General features: G+C 42.5%; 1 protein-coding gene across 5 annotated transcripts in view; it reads left to right on the top strand.

Annotated features, from left to right (window-relative positions):
• The window catches only part of SUSD6 (sushi domain containing 6), an 83191-nt gene that overhangs the window by 37441 nt on the left and 28728 nt on the right, over positions 1 to 17022 (top strand). For all 5 annotated transcript variants that reach the window (XM_014252134.2, XM_014252136.2, XM_005522546.3 and 2 more), the window contains exon 4: positions 3408 to 3437. In XM_014252134.2, the coding sequence (XP_014107609.1) occupies positions 3408 to 3437 (30 nt within the window). The remainder of the gene's footprint in view (positions 1 to 3407; positions 3438 to 17022) is intronic.

Here is a 17022-nt window from a genome sequence, read left to right as displayed (position 1 = left end):
AGAGCAGAATAAACATTAGCTGCCAGATGCACTCAAAGTTGAGATGATCCTGTATGGAAAAGTCTGCTGGTGCTGAAAACGTCTGGAGGAGGAGTTAATTTCCTTTTACTATTCCTGGCTCTTTGAGTTGGAAGGGAGAGACTGTTGAAATCAGATATCTCAGGCTTATGTGTCTTCCTGACCTGATTTTGGCCTAGTAGGTAATGAGGGGGCGGGGAGGACACCCTTCAGAGCATGACAAATTGTCATGAATAGTTAGTGACAATAGAAAAAAGACAAGATCTTTTTGATTCTGGGCTATCCATGTTTTTTTTTCCAGCCTTGCTGTTGGTGATGGTGTCACTGCCTCATTTCAGATGCAGGCCTGTCAGATATGCCTTCCAGCCTGGGGCACCGTCTGAAAACCCCATTAGGCACTGCAGCACCTTCAACTGAGACTGCAATCAGTATGCAAATGCCTTGTGCTGCACGGGCTGCTGCACGGGGAAAAGCTGCCACAATACTGGCAATCCTTTTTAATATAATTTTTGAGACATCCAGTCATGTTACAAAAGCACTAGTTAGTTAGGCATGCCAGAAGACTCAGGAGTGATTCTGCATTGTGTTTCCCTTTCTGTGTTCTTTTTTCTTCAGGATCTGAAACCAGTTGTGGTGAACTGCTCAAGGCAAATCATCAGCTAAACAGGATTATAGTGGCAAGGCAGGAAGCATTTCCTGCAGAGGAAGTGAGAAAACAGAGGGGAGCCAGGATCATAGCAGAGGGCAGGACACGCAGGGGAAGAAGTCCTGGGGAGGGCTCGCTGAGGAGCGCTTCCATGCACGGTTTTCCTGAGACTGGGATGTAGCAACCCAAAAGCCAATTGCTGGGAAGGATGGGGGTGCTCAGTTGATGTGTCATGGGCCCAGGGAGCTGCGTCTGCAGCAGCGTGCCAGCCATGAGTAACATTAATGAGCGAGTCAGCTGAGGAGCAGAGAGCCAGATGGAGAAACAAAGAGTACCGGCGAGGCGCTTGGAAATCATCTTTCTTCCCCAACCACCTCGCCATCCTCACTTTATTGCTTTGCATAGCAAAGTCATTCAGAGCAAGCAGAGCAAAACAATGTTAGCATGAAGCAAGAGACTGTATTAAATCTTGCGGTAGTAATGCTTATCTTGAATGTGGAGCCAGTGTGACAAGCTCAAAATTGCTACAAGAGCAGAAGAATGTTCTCATAAAAAGACAAGCATGGAGACAATGCCTGGCTCAGCCCTGAGTGAGAAAGCAGAGCTTGTGATCATATGTATAAAACCATGTGAAGTATATTGTATTGCAATCATTTTGCTGCTTAGACATTCTATTGCTTAAGTTCCAGGAAGCTTAGAGATATATTCATGATCTGTGCAGGAAGATGTTCTCTTTGCCATGTGGTGAATGCAGAGAGCAGACTCATTTTCAGTCAGCAAGCATCTGCTCTGTCCTCTGGTAATAAGTCGATTTTATTTATGCATGGATTTTTAAGAAAAATCCTCAGCACTTTGTCTCAAGCAATCTATCCAAATATCCTCGAGTGCCACGAGATGAATGTAAGTTGCTTAGTCACAAAGCATACTGCAGGACTTGGGGGAACTGTTCCCTTTTCATAGGAAGATACATCCATGAATATGAAAACAACCACTGCATATATTTTAACACAAAACAAATGCAGCATTTGGTAATGGGCAAGCAGTGAAGCTGTGTCAGAAGAGGAGGATTTACGGAAACTTGAGTGCTGCTCAGGAATATTTTTTGAGCTTTATCACAGTTGTGTTTTTCCTTGTCTGGCAAGTTCTCCAAGATTAGTTGTGGGAAATAATGAAGGAATGAGCAGGCAAGGAGACTTGGAAAGCTCCTCAGTAATACTGAGGCTTAGCTCATCTGACTTTTCTGTTTCTTTGAGGGCTCAACTGGAATGTAGCTAAGAGCCAGGATGCTTAGTAGATAGAGGTGGGGAATTTTTGAAACATTGGAGAGGAGCCATGACAACCTTTTTATCTGCATTTTCACTTTTTTCTTTGTTGCTGTGACTTCTGTAATTTTTTCCCCTCTCCCTCTCATCTCTGTCCCTTAAGGCCTTGTATCTATGTCTCATTCACAGTGGTCCTCCTGCCTGGCCAGGCTATTTTTGGAAGAATGACAGTGGATCAGATTAAGTTGTTCATTAAATTTTAACCTGTAGTCTGTAAAATACTCTGAAAGCTTTCTGTGATTTATGTTCCAAATGTGTAATCTCTCTTGGATTCATGACTGACTCTGTCAGAAACCTCTCAAAACAGGTTGGGCCTTTCATTATTGATAATAGCATCGCCTGATTCTGTGAAATGCAAGTAAATGTGCTGGTAAAACTGTTAAACATCCCGAATTAAACAAATATCAGTACCCATAAAGGAGATACTTGAAATAATAACCTTTAAAAATTAAGAGTAATGCAGGCTTGGTGACTCTTAAGTCCATTTAGATTTAGACACAGTCTGATTTTTGTTGACTGCACGTGCAAAATGCTATAAAGTTAGCTCTTTAATTTTTAGGATTGCCATTAAAGTGATAAATTGAGCTTGAATAAACTGAAACGACTTCATTCCTGTGTGTTGTCTCTGACGCAAACGCAGCCGGTCTGCTGCTTGCTGTTCTAAGGTCTTTTCAGTGCCAAGGTTATTCTGCACAGAAGCTCTTGGATACCGCTGGTATTTGTTTGCATTGCGCAGAGCAGCTTGTTAGAGCGCGCTCCACGCATTGAGCAGATTCAGACTTGTTCCTATTCTTTGGGAATCTCTGCGAAGCAGAGGTTTCCTTTGTCTCTGATTATGCAGCTGAAAGGAAGGGGTTTACACAGCTAGGGATGAATTCAATAGCCTTGGCAACAAGGACACTATAGCACTGGATGGCCAGACAGAAATGTGGAAAGTGTCATGCGTGAACAGATGATCTTGATTCTAACCTGTATGCTTTATGTAAGTGTGGGTTTGGAAAAATTACAGTGTCAGCCCAAAGCACTGTGGCCTTCTGCATGGAGAGAAAGGGGGAGCATTTTCAGGAGCAATTCCTCTTTCCAGTCCCTTTGTAAAGCTTAAGAGCAAAGTGGTATGGAAGAGCATGGTGAGGAGGTGCAGAATAATGACCAGGCTGCAGATGCAGATAGGCCCAGAATTAGACTATTCATGTAACAATAGTAATATTCACACTGCTACATACACTGACCCAGGCAGTGTTACTTAAGTAAATGCCTTGAAGGGAGTAACAAGGATCTCAAGAAGCCGCATAACTTGTTTAATTTAACGAGTTCTATTGGCTGAAGAATGAATTAAAGCTTTGTGACGTTTAGCTAACTGCTGGCTTAAACCATGATAGCATAATAATAATAATCCTGTGTTTTCCTTTTGTTTGTCCTAGGTTGGCTGAGCAAATCCAAAGGACCTGCATGTGAGTAAACTTACATTCACTACTGTACTATGAGAAATTAGTGTGATATTTTACTGGTTAGTTGTAAGTGTCTGTGAGCTGGGATTCCCATTTGGTGTGTTGGATAGGCTTAAAATTCATCTCTATGCCTCATTTTAATTTTTGACCCTTGGATTTGGGGTTGACGACTGTCCTCAGCTTGAGAGAGGGAGATCAGCTTCACCTCTTTCGCTGTGCTTGGAAGAGATCCTTGTGTCTTCTACAGCATTTAACTTAAAATGACTCAAGAAAACAAGAAATCAGAATAAGTATTTCATTAAATGCAGAGACATGCTGCTTGTGAGAGTTTTGAGAGGCTGACAGAGTATTGAGAGGACAGGGAGAACAGGCTGAGGTAAAAAAAATCTTTCATTTCCTTTAATCAAGAAAAGTGAACATCTCAGCATGATTCTTGATGTATTCCATTGGATATCCCTGTTTTTAATTTCATGTGCCCAGAAAAAGTCTAAAGTCTTTCTAGTGGCCATGTTATGGATGCATGCAACTTTGGAAGGAGTTGGGAAGCATATTTGTTTTCCTTATCTTTTCTAAATATATAAAATATAATTTTCTGTTCATTTTTATTAAACTCTGGAAATTATTTGTTTAGTCTGAACTTCCCCCCTCCTCTAAAAACAACAAAACAAAACCCACAGGAATAAAATCTGAGGGGACTGGATTAATGAAAAAGAATTTAAAGGTGTGGAAAGGGAGTTTTAGCACCTGCCAAATTTTGGTCTTCAGAAAGTGCTGGTTAAGAAAAGTCCTGATGGGATCATATTAATCCTCTACTTTTATTCAATGCCTGAATATTACTTCTGGCAAGAAGAGTGGTATCACACACACATAGTATTAAAGGGCTTTCAATTCTTGGCTGTGGTTGCTAGCAGGAAAATCAGCTGTTTTAGGAAAAACCTCAAGAGTTGTCTGGTTCCAATTCATCGTAGCTTCTTGGGTTAGAATGTGAAAGATGGAAACTGGTAGGAGTTCCATTGTAGAGGGAAGCAGGAGGGGTGCTAAGTGTCATATCCTTTTCTGGAGAAACCAGTTGTGAACTACAGTCCAGGTTCTGATCCATCACCATTCTGGTGTTCCTTGGAGACTGCTGCCCACTAGTCTGAAGCTACAGATTTCTCTGTCTCTTCCTATTTTCACTCAGACCTTTCCTTTTTATTTGCTAGAGTCAATCATTTGGGAAGTCAGGAAAAGTCCTGAAAGTGGGATAGAAAGTTTGCTTATCACCTTGTCCCAATTCCTCTCCTGCTTCTGTCCCTTTTGAATCCTACATTGGTTCCCAGTACAGCTGAGGCACTATGTTTTTAGAATATGTGCAATGTTTTTCATCTGTGCAACCCATCTACCTTGCTTCTCCAGCCCTTATGTTTAACCAAAATACCACAAGCAGTTACCGCTTCCTGTTCGTGCTGCCAGCCGATAGTGATTCTGCAGTGGAGATGGCAGAGCAGGAAGTACATTTGCTGTGGTACTGTGGCAAAACTTCAGCTTGGGCTGTTACTGCAAGTACTGTGTGGTGCCCTCAGCATGCTGACGTGGGTGACAAGGAAGAAACGTGGTAGGGCAAGGCAGGAAGCTGTAGATTGTTGAGTCATCAGCTTTTGTGGCTGAATCTCTCCAGGCTCTGCTAAACCTGGGAGTCTGTGACTAGATGGGAACTGCTAAAACACTGCTGGTAACAAGCTGCCAATAGTCAGGAGTGAAGATGGTACTCAAGGCACTTGAACTGCAAGCTCAGAAATGTTTGTACCTTTGTGAAAGTAATTGGAGCAGGATTATGGCATTGTCACAAGAGGTTGTACCTGCTTATCTGTGTGTGCAGGTCTGCATATAAAAACACATTTTGCTTTTAATGAACTGAAACCTCTGGGGAGCCTTTGTCTTCCCCTGCAAACAGGAATTCCCGAGGCTCTGCTTCTGCAAAGTGTTGCATTGGAGTTGGAGGACTGCTTCCAGATGATGTTAAAGGGATTTGAGGTAACCCCTTAGGTGTGGGGCTGCATAGATGAGTTACAGGATGTGCTAGATGGATTGGGCTGGAGCAGGATTGTTGCTAAACTGTTGAAGAATAAAACGAGCCCAGCCTAGTAATAATCTCAGGAGGTTGCTGGAATGCTTCCTCATTGCTTGTGTACTTTGGCATGGCTGGTGCTGGATGGAGATGCCTTCTGTGTTCCTTCTCTATAGGTCCAATGTTGTGAATGCAAAAATAAGTGTGTTTATACACCTGGCATAGTAAGAAGTGTTTCAGTGGAAACAGAAGCCAAAGAATCAAACAGTAGGTTAACAAAAGAGCATCCTGAAATCCTGTGGGCTCAGCATTTTAGGTCTAGCTAGTCATCTTAATTCAATTGGGAAAATATTTCTTGTTTGAGAGCAAAAAAAGCACTGTTGCTGCTGCTTTTGAGATACATCTTTTACTTTGTCAGTAAAGGCAAAATATGTCTTACTTGAAAAATGTTGCTGTGCTGTATGTAGAGTGAGATAAGCACCTCTGGTGGATGTTGTCTTGAGTTTTCAGCCCACAGAAACATGGTAAGCTTTGACATGGTAAGCAGAGTCATAATTAGAAAGTTGAACGCTGCGCTGCATTTCTGGCTAGAAAGAACATTTTCTGTGTCCTGAGAAAAAGGCCAACATAATGTGTAAAGAATTTTGTGTCAGACATACCCTTAGACACTCATAAAACTGTCCAGAAAGAGAATAAAACTTTTTTTTTGTGCTCTTACCAATGTTGTAAGGCAAATGAGGATTTGTAGGAGGGTGGTAGAAGAGATTGATTGTGAATGAGGAACAGTAGAGAATGAGATTCCAGGAAGGAGAGGAGGGGGAACAGTACAGCAAAACAGGAAGGTGGCTGTTTACAGAGGTGGAGTTGTGAAAAAGATCCTGGTGGTTTATGAAGCAAATTAGTGGCTTGGTGGTTTAGTGCACATCCTAAAAGAGGGTAGTGTTTTATTTATGCAAGTAGATTAGAACAGCTGAGAATAGTATGGCCTTGGGAGTGAGAACTCTAGTAGAAAAATACATGTGTTCATTTTTTAAGGGTTAGGTAAGAGTGTCTTAATGCAGGAAGATGCCTCTACAACATCAGGGTTTTGAAGCTTTTCTGTGGGCAACAAGACTGACTTATGAGACACTGACAGAGTTTAAGAATTTAAAGTTACCAAGTGGGTGTGCTGTCCCAGGACAGAAGCTTCAGTGCAGAAATCTGAGGCAGAAGCAGATCAGGGTGAAGATGCCAATTACTGGAGCACTGGCTGTGCCTGTCTGTAAGTGCTCTAACATCATGTTTGGTGACCTGGGGGGGTAAGAAATTGTGAAAGACCATATAGCAGTTTGCTGTGAAAGATGATGTAGGGAGGAATTTCAAGTAGAAGTTGCTGACATATTTAGAGTACTATCTGACTTTGTCCAAATTCTGCTTTTCTTAGTTTGTGTTCACTTTAATAGTTAAAAGCTGCTTTGCTCTTCCCCCTACCCTGCATTTGTTTGGCTGCTTCACCCCTGTAAAAGAACCCTTTTAGTAGAGAAGATAAACCTATTAAAACTGCCTAACCCTAGATCCTTGTCAACACTCCTTGCTGATGATGATCCCCCTTCCAGGTGGGGTCTGTATGTCACTGTACATGTGGAATGAAATTATATCAAAGTGGGCAAGTGACTTCTAGTGCTGCCTTTACTCTGGACCTACTAGCATGCTGGAGACTTAACCTCCAGGAACCTTAGCTGATGCTGCAGAGGCCTTTAGGTGTGTGCTTCTGGTGTGTCATACAAAACTCACGGCTATTGATAGATCTGTGTCATGGAGGAGAGAAATGTGGATTTCTAACAGTTGCCTTGTACCCATTCCTCTTGTAAGTTCAGAGCAGCTGAAACTCAGAGCTCTTTGAAACTCAGAGCCCCTGGGATGCCCCTGCTGTGTAACCTGTCTCCAGTAGCTCAAGTTTTGGGCCTGCTGGTGTGCTTTCTGAAAAGGACCCGTACTGCATGAGTGGTGCTCAGCCATGCTTTGTGTTACAGCACATCTTCTCTTTTGCACAGGCAAAGTGTGTAAAGTATCTGTAATGCTCTGTATTATCCTAAAGCTGGTACTTCCTTCTGTCACTGGCTTTGCTTTCCCTAGCAAAAGTAACACTTGAATGCACCTGGAGAACAACCTTCAGGTTTCATTGTAAACACTTTCTTTGGCATAAATGACTTAGATTATAAGATCCTAAGAAAAGGTAAAAGCTTTATCATTTGCCTGTTTGGGTTCAGCTGTCTCTTTTCTCTCAAATGAGGAAATTACTGATTTTTCATATGTAAGATAAGAAATTTGAATATAATCACAAGCTGCAATGAGTATGCCTTTAAGAGCAAGTCTTTGTGAAACCCACGAAGGTGGCAAGTTTGGTTTTTTTAAACTTTTTTTGTTTTAGTCCTCCATTTCTTTGCATTTCCAGCAAAGTAGTCCTGCTGCAAATGTTACTGCCATTAGCCCAAAGCAGAGTTAACCTTTGAGCCTTCTCACTTGGAATCTCTTTATTTGCATTTACTTCTCAAATATTTAAATGTTACCTTCAAGTTGACAGTTCGTGCTTTGACGGTGACTGTTTCCTCCATGGAATTTAATAAGCTGGACTCCGCTTTTGGAACTGTTGAGGAGATGTACAGTGCCGGGAGAGCTGAGCCCTCTCTGTTAGTACAGGATCCTGGTACATGTTTGTCGCTGGCGCAGTAGTGAAACACATAGAGGCAGATCACAAGGCTGGCAGTCAGGCCCTGTTAGCGCCCTTGTGCGTGTGGGAGAGGAGGTGTGTGCAGCAATGGCCAGATCTCTGTCTGCTGGTTTAAGGCCATGCCTCTGCTGGGCAAACACACTGGAAGGGCAGTGTGGGGGCTGAGCTGAAGGAGGTTAGCTCCTGGGAGAAGTTCTGCCTCCCTGCCTCCTCTTAGCACCTTGGAGAACTGACTGCCTCTTGGCACATGCCTCCAGCTGTGGAGACTCCTCATGGCTGAAGCACCATTTCAGAGAACTGGATTTTTTTGTTTTGTTGGTTTATGGTTTGGATTTTTTTTTGTTTTGTTTTTCCTGTCAGTATTGCCTTGGTCATGTTTGGTCCCACTTTAGCTGGGTCTTTCCAGTCATGAGCTGATCCTATATGTATGAGTTGAGTCCTTGGGCATGCAGCGGTACACGTGGGGGAAAAGGAACATTGCAGCCTGTCATCTGGAACACAGGTAGGGCTGCTTTTAGCATCCTTGATTCCTTGCTGTTAGTAAAACAAAGAGGGATTGGTATAAGCTGCTAACTAGGGGTGTTGTGAAGAGATTCATTCTCTGACTACAGTCAAGGTGAGTAAATTCATAGCTATTTTACTGCATATCTCTGGCCAGTTGTCTGAGGCAGGTCAGGAGTATTTCATGCGTGGCTGCTTTGACTGCCATGGAGGGATTTGAGAGGATGAAAATTAATGTCTATTCTACATCCTCTGACAGCAGGAAAGCATCTTATCATTAAGTCTGTTTCCATCCTCTCAACTCTTGACTTAATTAGTTGCTTCAGATGGAGGAAATTTTTCTCCTGACTCTTGTTAGTAGCACCAAGGGACGATGCCTGCAGAATCTGAGCCTTTGTGGTTTTATTTCTAAAAAGCCGCCACTGAGTCCAGGGTTCCAAAGCTGCTTGCCAGCATACACTGTGCACAAATGAAACCAAACACATCTCTCTTTCCAGAGCAGTCTGTCACCTTTCTTCTTTCTGTGGCAGTAGAGGCTGGCCTCCTCATTAAATGCAGATACTTCTCTATAGGTAAGAGTTAAAACACCAAAGCAGGAGTTGGATAAGGGGTTCTTGAATATTATTTCATAGACTCATAGGATATGCTGAGTTGGAAGAGATGCATCAGTTGCATCTAACTCCTGGCCCTGCACAGGACACCCCAGCAATCGCACCATGTGCCCAAGAGCATTGTCCAAATGCTTCTCAAACTCTGTCAGGCTTGATGCTGTGACCACTTACCTGGGGAGCCTGTTCCAGTGCTCAAACACTCTCTGGGTGAAAAATTTTTTCCTGATATCCAACCTAAACCTCCTCTGGCACAACTTCATGTCATTTTCTCAAGTCCTGCCACTGGTCATGAGAGTGAAGAGATTGGTGCCTGCACTTCCATTTCCCCTCATGAGGATGCTGAAGACCACAATGAGGTCTCCCCTCAGTCTCCTGCAGGCTGAACAGACCAAGTGACCTCAGCTGCTCCTCAGGTGACTTCCCCTCCAGACCCTTCACCATCCTCATGGCCCTCCTTCAGACACTCTCTAATTGTTTAATGCCCTTTTTATATTGCACCAAATGGCACCCAAATTATATGGCATCCAAAACTGCCCCAGCACTGGAGGTGAGGCCACAGCAGAGTAGGGCAACCACTTTTTCCAGTTAACCTGTATTCCACTTGGTGTGAAACTTAGCTTGATTTACTTCTCAGGCATTGTGATGATCTCTTTTTTCATATAGCGGGAGATACTAGGAAATGATAAGTTACAGGAAACACTTTTGCAGTAAATCCTGTAGTATTTACAGCAGAATCATCACTTGAAGTTGGTTTTCCCTGACTGTATCAGAGGCAACTAAAACAGAATTGAAAACAAATCTAGAAAGCCCTCTGGTAACCATCTGTCAGTTGTTAAATATCATGTGATGGCAAGATGAAGCTTGTGGTGCCTAGTGTGGTCTCCAATCTCATACAGCAAGTAGTTCCAGTAACTTTTGCTAGGGAAGTTGACTGTTCTCTGTACCTTTGGAGTAGCTTTCTCTGTGGGAGGAATTTATTCCCAAGGTTGAGCTGGTTCCTGGGGTGGAAGGATAGATGTATTTATGTTGATTAGTTTCTTTGAGCTGTGCTCTCCTACACTGCTGTATGCTGTGCCCAGTTTGATGACCAGCTGTAATGATTTTTACTGTTGTGCAGTTGTTTAGCAGTAGCAAGAGAGCAGTCGGGGACCTTTTGCTTTGTCTTGTTTCAAGTGTTCCCCGGGCCCATCTTTGTCCTGGCATGTGTGTTCAGAGATGACAAGGCTGCAGCACACGGCTGCTGCACCCCCGGCCTGCACGCATGAATTCATCAGCTTGATCTTTGCACCCCTGCTCCTCGGGAGGGTCGGATGGCAGCTGCAGCTCCTGTCAAGCATGATGCCGGGCAGGGAGCTTTGGGGAGGAGAGGTACAAAAGGCTCAGTTTAAATCATCTGTGTAAGGGCACAGCAGAGGCTCTGTCACTCAGGCCCCACGCTTGTCTTCTGGTGCTATGGTTGTAATGATATTAGCATTTCAAAAAGGGGATTACCACAACCCCTGGGTTCTGAGGGGAGAGTATTTTGGCTGTTACTTGAAAAGCTGCTTTCTGGTTACCTCTGTCAATTTTCCCCCCTCCTTCCCCCATAGATCCTGAAGGGTTGATGAAGGTATACATGCCATGTTAAAAGTGGTTGTTGTAGTTGTTTCAAGGAAGCTGGTTGTTTATTGGCCTAAATGTGGGCTGGCAGGTACTAAGTTGTTTCAGATAGCATTCTTTCTTACTGGTCTGAAGTGACTGCCTGAGTTGTGATTGTAGCTTTATGCTAGAGAACTATCCTCTAGTCACGCTTACAGGAAGAAGTTACATTATACTGTTTTGTCTTGTGTATTTCAACCAAAGGAAAATGGCAACACATGCATTCTACTCTTTGTCAGCCTTCCACTCATCTTGTGGTATGAAAAAACCCTTTCTGTGCCCAGGCACAGGATATCAGGGTGATTCCTTGGGAAGTGGTTTTATTTTTATATGGTTTTGTTTAGCAACAAAAATTATTTTGTGAAGCTTAACTCCTGACTTCTGCAATGACCCTGTTGCATTACCCTCACCTCTGATCAATATTCAGTTGATTGTTTGTCACTAAGTTCACTTTCCCTTTGTGATGTTATTTGTGCTGGAAACTTGCATTAAGGCTCTAAATATGCTGGGCTCAAGGTGGAAAATCCATGTGGTTGCTACTTGCTCTCCAGTTGCATTAGCTATAGAAATGACATGTTGGGCCAGACAGATTGGTTGACTGGTCCCTGGGGAAGGGAATAAAGGGAATTGCTTTCTTTGCCTGCCAGAGTGAGGCAGGGCTACTTTGTACAACTTCTTCAGATGTGTGGACTCTAAAATTATTAGCTGGCCCACAGTGTCCAAAACAGAAACCCCGTACCCTGAGTGAGCACAGCTGGAGGGCGTGCAGTAGGAAATGCCTGGAGCCTTGTCTGGAGCAGTAGTGCTAGTGCTATGTGTATTGTGCTGTTGAATAGACAGGGAAAGGTGTGTATTGAAGAAACATTATTATATACATAGGCTGAAGTGTTCACAGGCCTTAGCCTTTGTGTGTGCCCATAAGCACTTCTCTGGCACATTCGCACAGGATGTATTTGACCAAGTGGCTCTGCAGAGCAGTGCTGATGTGGCAGGGGTGTCCCTTGCTCCGGGCACCGCTGGGAGCAGGACCGATGGCTCATGGCTCCTGCACAGCTGTGGCTCTTGCTGGGGGAGGCAGCAGGCCTGAGCCATAGGTAAGCTGTCCCTCTGGGCACCAGGGAGGAGAAGTAGTCTCCTCTGTAAACACAGTACAAGGTACTTAGGGTGTTGAGGAAAGGAGGCATTTAACTTGTGTGAAAACAGGAACTGTGGAAGGCCTTCCAGTAGTGTGGCACATGCTGACAATGTGTGTGTGCTTTATTCAGTGTATTTTGAGCTCTGCCCATCTCCAGGCATGTTCTAATCAGTGATTTCTGTGGAGGGCACTTCTGTCTATAAACTTCAACAGTAGGTGTTCAGCTGAACCTGCACAGAGGAAAGGTGGAGCTTCTGGGTGCCCTGTGCTGGACAGAAAGCTGCGGTCGTTCTGTCTTGTCCTCTCCTTTTTCCTGTTTCTGCAGATGCACCAGCACACACAGCTGTGCAAACCAACCAGCTGTCGTCTTGGGAAGTTAGTCATTGAGTTGCTGTGCAACCAGCTCTAATTGTACAGGCATTTGAATTTACAGTTCAGCTTAGCTCCTGGGCATCTACATGTGTCTGGTCTTGGGATGTGTGAGTTTCTGCATCCTCTTTTCAAAACTCCTTTTCTGGTAGTGATGATAGAAATGAAATATTCTGTATCATGGTGGAAGCCAGCTGCAGAGAAAGTAAAACTGGAGTAGATCCGAATACTGTCAACTAAAAACCTAAGAACTAAAGAATGCAAGAAGCAACAAACAGCCTTGTTTCTGAGAGGCTGATGAAGTTTTAGGTTTACTGTGGGGAAAACCCTCTTATTCTTTTCAATTTCAGGGCAATTACTGTTTTAAGGCTTGCAAAAGAAAGATAAGGGCAGCAAAAACCAGAATGAATAAGCACTGGTCATAATATTTCTTGAGTTAAGTACATTTATAATTATTGGGGAGTAAGAGGAGGGGAAAAAGCATGAAGGAGAAAGTAGTCTTATTTCCCTTGCTCCCTGTTTGGATTAATGAATTTAATTGGAAATAGCTAGTACCAAACTTGTGGCTTTTTTCAAATGTACTTCTTACAAGACTGCAAATTTTAGAAGAAGAGACAATTCAGTAAAAATAATTGACATAAGATCTTAACCACTATGTCTCACATTGCAAGTGCTTTGTGTCAGATGTTGAGAACTGAATTAATTTGCCTCTGATGTATTGAGAGGGGAGAAACCAGGGCAATATACAATGCCATTCCAAATGCAGGGAAGCAAGTGAGATACTGATTTTCAAATAGATCCTTATAATAATAAAGTTGTTCTTTCTTTTGTTCCTGTCAGCAAAAAAAGAGACAAATATGGAAAGGAAATGGCTAGAAGAAGTAATGGGTTTCTGTGTAACAAGCAGCAAGAGTGCATGAGGTGGGAGAAAGGAGATAGGAGATAGGGCAGAGTGCCAGGAAAGGGTCTTAGTACAATAAAGCATGTGTTAGAACTTTCTCACTTCTTGGTGGTATAGTTTAGATTCCACGAAATTGTTTGTTCTTTTGTCAGCTTGAACAGGTCTTTATAAAAAATGATATGGCAGCTAAGCAAGATAAATAGCAAGGAAAAACAGTACTGCATCTTCTTTGAATTAGGAAGATACCTGGTAGGATGGCTCTGATGTCAGGTCCATTACCATCGAATGAAATTTTCCTAAGTGCTCATGTCCCATGGGTAATCGATTGGGAGAGGATATCTCAAATCATGCAAATGCTGCTGAAAATTTTGTCCAGAGTGTTTAACAATCTGAAAAGGTGATTTAGTATTCTGCTGCTTAAATTTGTAGGCAATATATTACTGGAGAGCAATATATTAAGGAGAGCTGCAAAATTCCCATGACAACTGAGTAACATGCGATTACTCCAATAGAGCAACTGAGTAACATTTGGAAATCCATGAACAGACACTGCAGCTGCCTTTCTCCAAAGGTTGCTTGACCATAAGCAGACTGAGGAAGCATTTGAAAGAAGGCTTAAATCCATTTCCTTCAACAATTTGCAGTGAAGGCAATCTGTTCTGAGTCGTTTCAGGAAGGCAGTGTAGTATTGTATGCCTTTTCCTCTTGGTGTCTATGTATGCCCAGACAATACTGTCTGCACCTATTGCAAAACCATCCTTGCTGTTTCTCTCAGCCATTGCAGCCCTGGAGATCTCCTTTGCTGCAGTGTGGCCCTGTCTGTGCAGGCATTTTGCACTTATAGGCAGAAACTTGCTATGGTCTTTTTGCTCAAGAGGCTTTCCATGTTAAGTTCCCATTTCCATGAACCTTGCTTTTGACCATTTTTACTGAGGAGAGCAAGTAATTTGATATGTCCAAATTTTCTATCTGCAGCCACATGACCTCCTCTCAGAATGGACTGTTATGGGAAAAAGTACTTTTCTGGGAGTTTTTTGCAGAGTCTAGACTGGGAATCTGTTGCCAGTAGATGTATTAGACTGGGATTAGAAGTTTCTAATCAGTGGTCTTTGGAACACATAACATTTGCTTGCCACATGATGACAGCTTCTTACTTTCAAACTGCTCTAATTATGTTAAAATAAAGTTTTGGATGTTTCTTTGCTTTTCAGTGCAAGCAGTTTCTGTAACTGGCGGAGGTATGTGCCCTTGAATAAGAAGATATGTGGTCACAAACTGCCTCAACAAGGCATGCTCTTGTTGGAGTGTATTCTACACACTGGGGTGACTTTCATTGTGGTGAGGGGTTTATAAAGCCCAGTAAGAGAGAACTTCAAAAAGCACAGCTGTTAAGAGAAAGACACAGGTGCTGGTGGAATCTAGGCCTGGTAGTGTGGTTGTTGCAGGGTAGTGTGCGATCAATGCCTTAGCAAAGCAGCAGAAAAAATATTGTGATTTGGTTTCTGTTTACGCTGTGAGCTAAAAAGTAAATGTCAACTGTCTGGTTGTCTCTTTTCCCCTGAGAATGAGTGACAATGACAGCTTTGATGTGCAATGACTAGGTTTGTGTTTAGGATTTTACGTTTGGATGCTTGTGGGGGCAGGGCTATGAAAGCAGAACATGACATTTGATAGAAGCAGACACCTCCACCCTACTTTCTGATAAAGCCATGCAGACTGGGAGGAAAAATGGAGGAGAAAAAGGTCCAATGTCATAATCATCCAGGACTTTTCCCAGTGCCTGGGCGACTTCTGCTTTCTTTGTCCTCAAGATACATGATACAAAAATAAAAGCGTAGAGGAGAAGTTGGTCTATCCTTTGAGGAACACTCTAGTTTTCCAGACATTAAATGCTTTATTTCTTGAGAAATCATTTTGACTTCTGGTGGGGGTTGACACAGTATAATGGTATTTAGCCACAAAATAGCCTTTACACAATTGCAGCATTAGGTTAAGAACTGAAAATCTATTTTGAGGTTTGTTGCTGGGTGAGGCTGAGAGAAGGAAAACGTGTATCTTGACAGTGTTAATTCCTGAACACGTATTTTAGAAATAATGAGTTGGAAATGCCTGGATCCTTGGTAAAAAGATCTGTGTAATCCAGAGGTTTTGGAAAAGGGCTTTTCCTACATTGGTACTAGTATATCCCTTGTGAGATTTTTAGAAGGTTCTTGTGTTGTGTGCATGCACAGAAGGAAGGTGGTATTAGCTGGAGGATATCTTGTCAAACTCCAGTTGAGTGTTCCAATCAGTAAGTAGTGATTTGGGAGGACGCAAGAATTCATATGTTTAAATGGGACTATTAAGTATTTCATTAATACCCTGATGAAAGATACAGATTATTTATGAGGAAGTCCATTTGGGAAGTAGATACTTTTTAACACCTTTCCCTTCTTTTCCAAACTTGAGCTACTTTCAACGGAGGCTAAGCTGTCTCTTAGGAACATTGTCATCTGCTCTCCTTTCAACTGCTAGAATGTAGTTTTTGTGAGTATTTTTTTTGCTAGAATGTAGTTTTTTTTGATCCTCAATGCTAAGTGTGGCTGTAGTAGCCTTTTCTAAAAAGCTAATAAAAAAGGCAGGGGTGAAAAAGGGGCAGAATAAAGGATGGTGCTGCAGCCTGTCTAACATGAGTGCTGTGAAATTGAGCATAGCAGTCTTGGGACAGTCTTTGACTAAAATTGACAAGAGGACGAAAGTTCTGACAGCATCTGTGGGATGCATCTGGTAAGAAAGAGCAACTCCTGTGTGCTGAGCAAATTGTTTGGAGGTGGAGGAGACTGGAAGAAAGGAAAATCACTAGAAGTTTGAAAGAAAGGGCTGTGGCATTTATTTTTTATGCTGCCTTTTGTCCTGGTAGCTCCCTGCTGCTTACTGAATATGGTTCTGCAGTGCCTGTTACCTTACTACTAAGACAGTGGGTTTTGTCTTACTTTCTTCTCCTAAAAATTTCAAATATAATTTCCCCCAAACATATGGAGGAGATGGGGAAACAAATGAACAAACCCAGGAAAGGTCTGAGCAAAGGAGTTCTGTCTTTAATATCAGAGTGACTTCGTAATACTTGCTGTTGGTCTGTTAGGCTTACTGGATGGTACATATTCAAGACCCCACGTGTTCCTAGCAAACTTGGTCCAAGTGCTCAGGTTTGGATTTGGAGCTCTCAGATTTCTGTTTACATTGTTCCCCTGTAATACTTACTCTTCTTGATTAAATGCATGTGTTGTTCCGTGAAATTTTCTATATTGGTATGAAAAAAAAATCAGTTACAGAACAGTAACTGATTGATTTAGTAAATGGACTCCTGGTTTTTCTCTGAAGCTGTATTTTACACTCTGGATATTATTTATCAGCATCAAATAACTTCCATCCATGCTGTTTTTCCTACAACTACTCAGGCATAAGATTATTTAAGAATTCTCAGGGAGTCTGAATACACAGTTGGGAGAGTTCCCAAGTCTCTCTCTCTCTCTGGGGGGACAGTGTTTTTGCTATTTTTAGCATGATTTCTTCAAATCTTCCATTTCCTTTTTGTGAGAAGCTTTACTAATTGTAAAGAGGTTGAACTGTTTAGTAAATGGATCTCAAATGTGCATATGAAGCTTTCACTCCACTACCAAGAAACCTGTCAGCATTG

Source organism: Pseudopodoces humilis, chromosome 7 (assembly GCF_049639895.1).
Source record: "Pseudopodoces humilis isolate 2021_Gansu_Grassland_sample_001 chromosome 7, ASM4963989v1, whole genome shotgun sequence".
Lineage (NCBI taxonomy): Eukaryota > Metazoa > Chordata > Aves > Passeriformes > Paridae > Pseudopodoces > Pseudopodoces humilis.
This window is presented reverse-complemented; position numbering and strand designations above follow the sequence as displayed.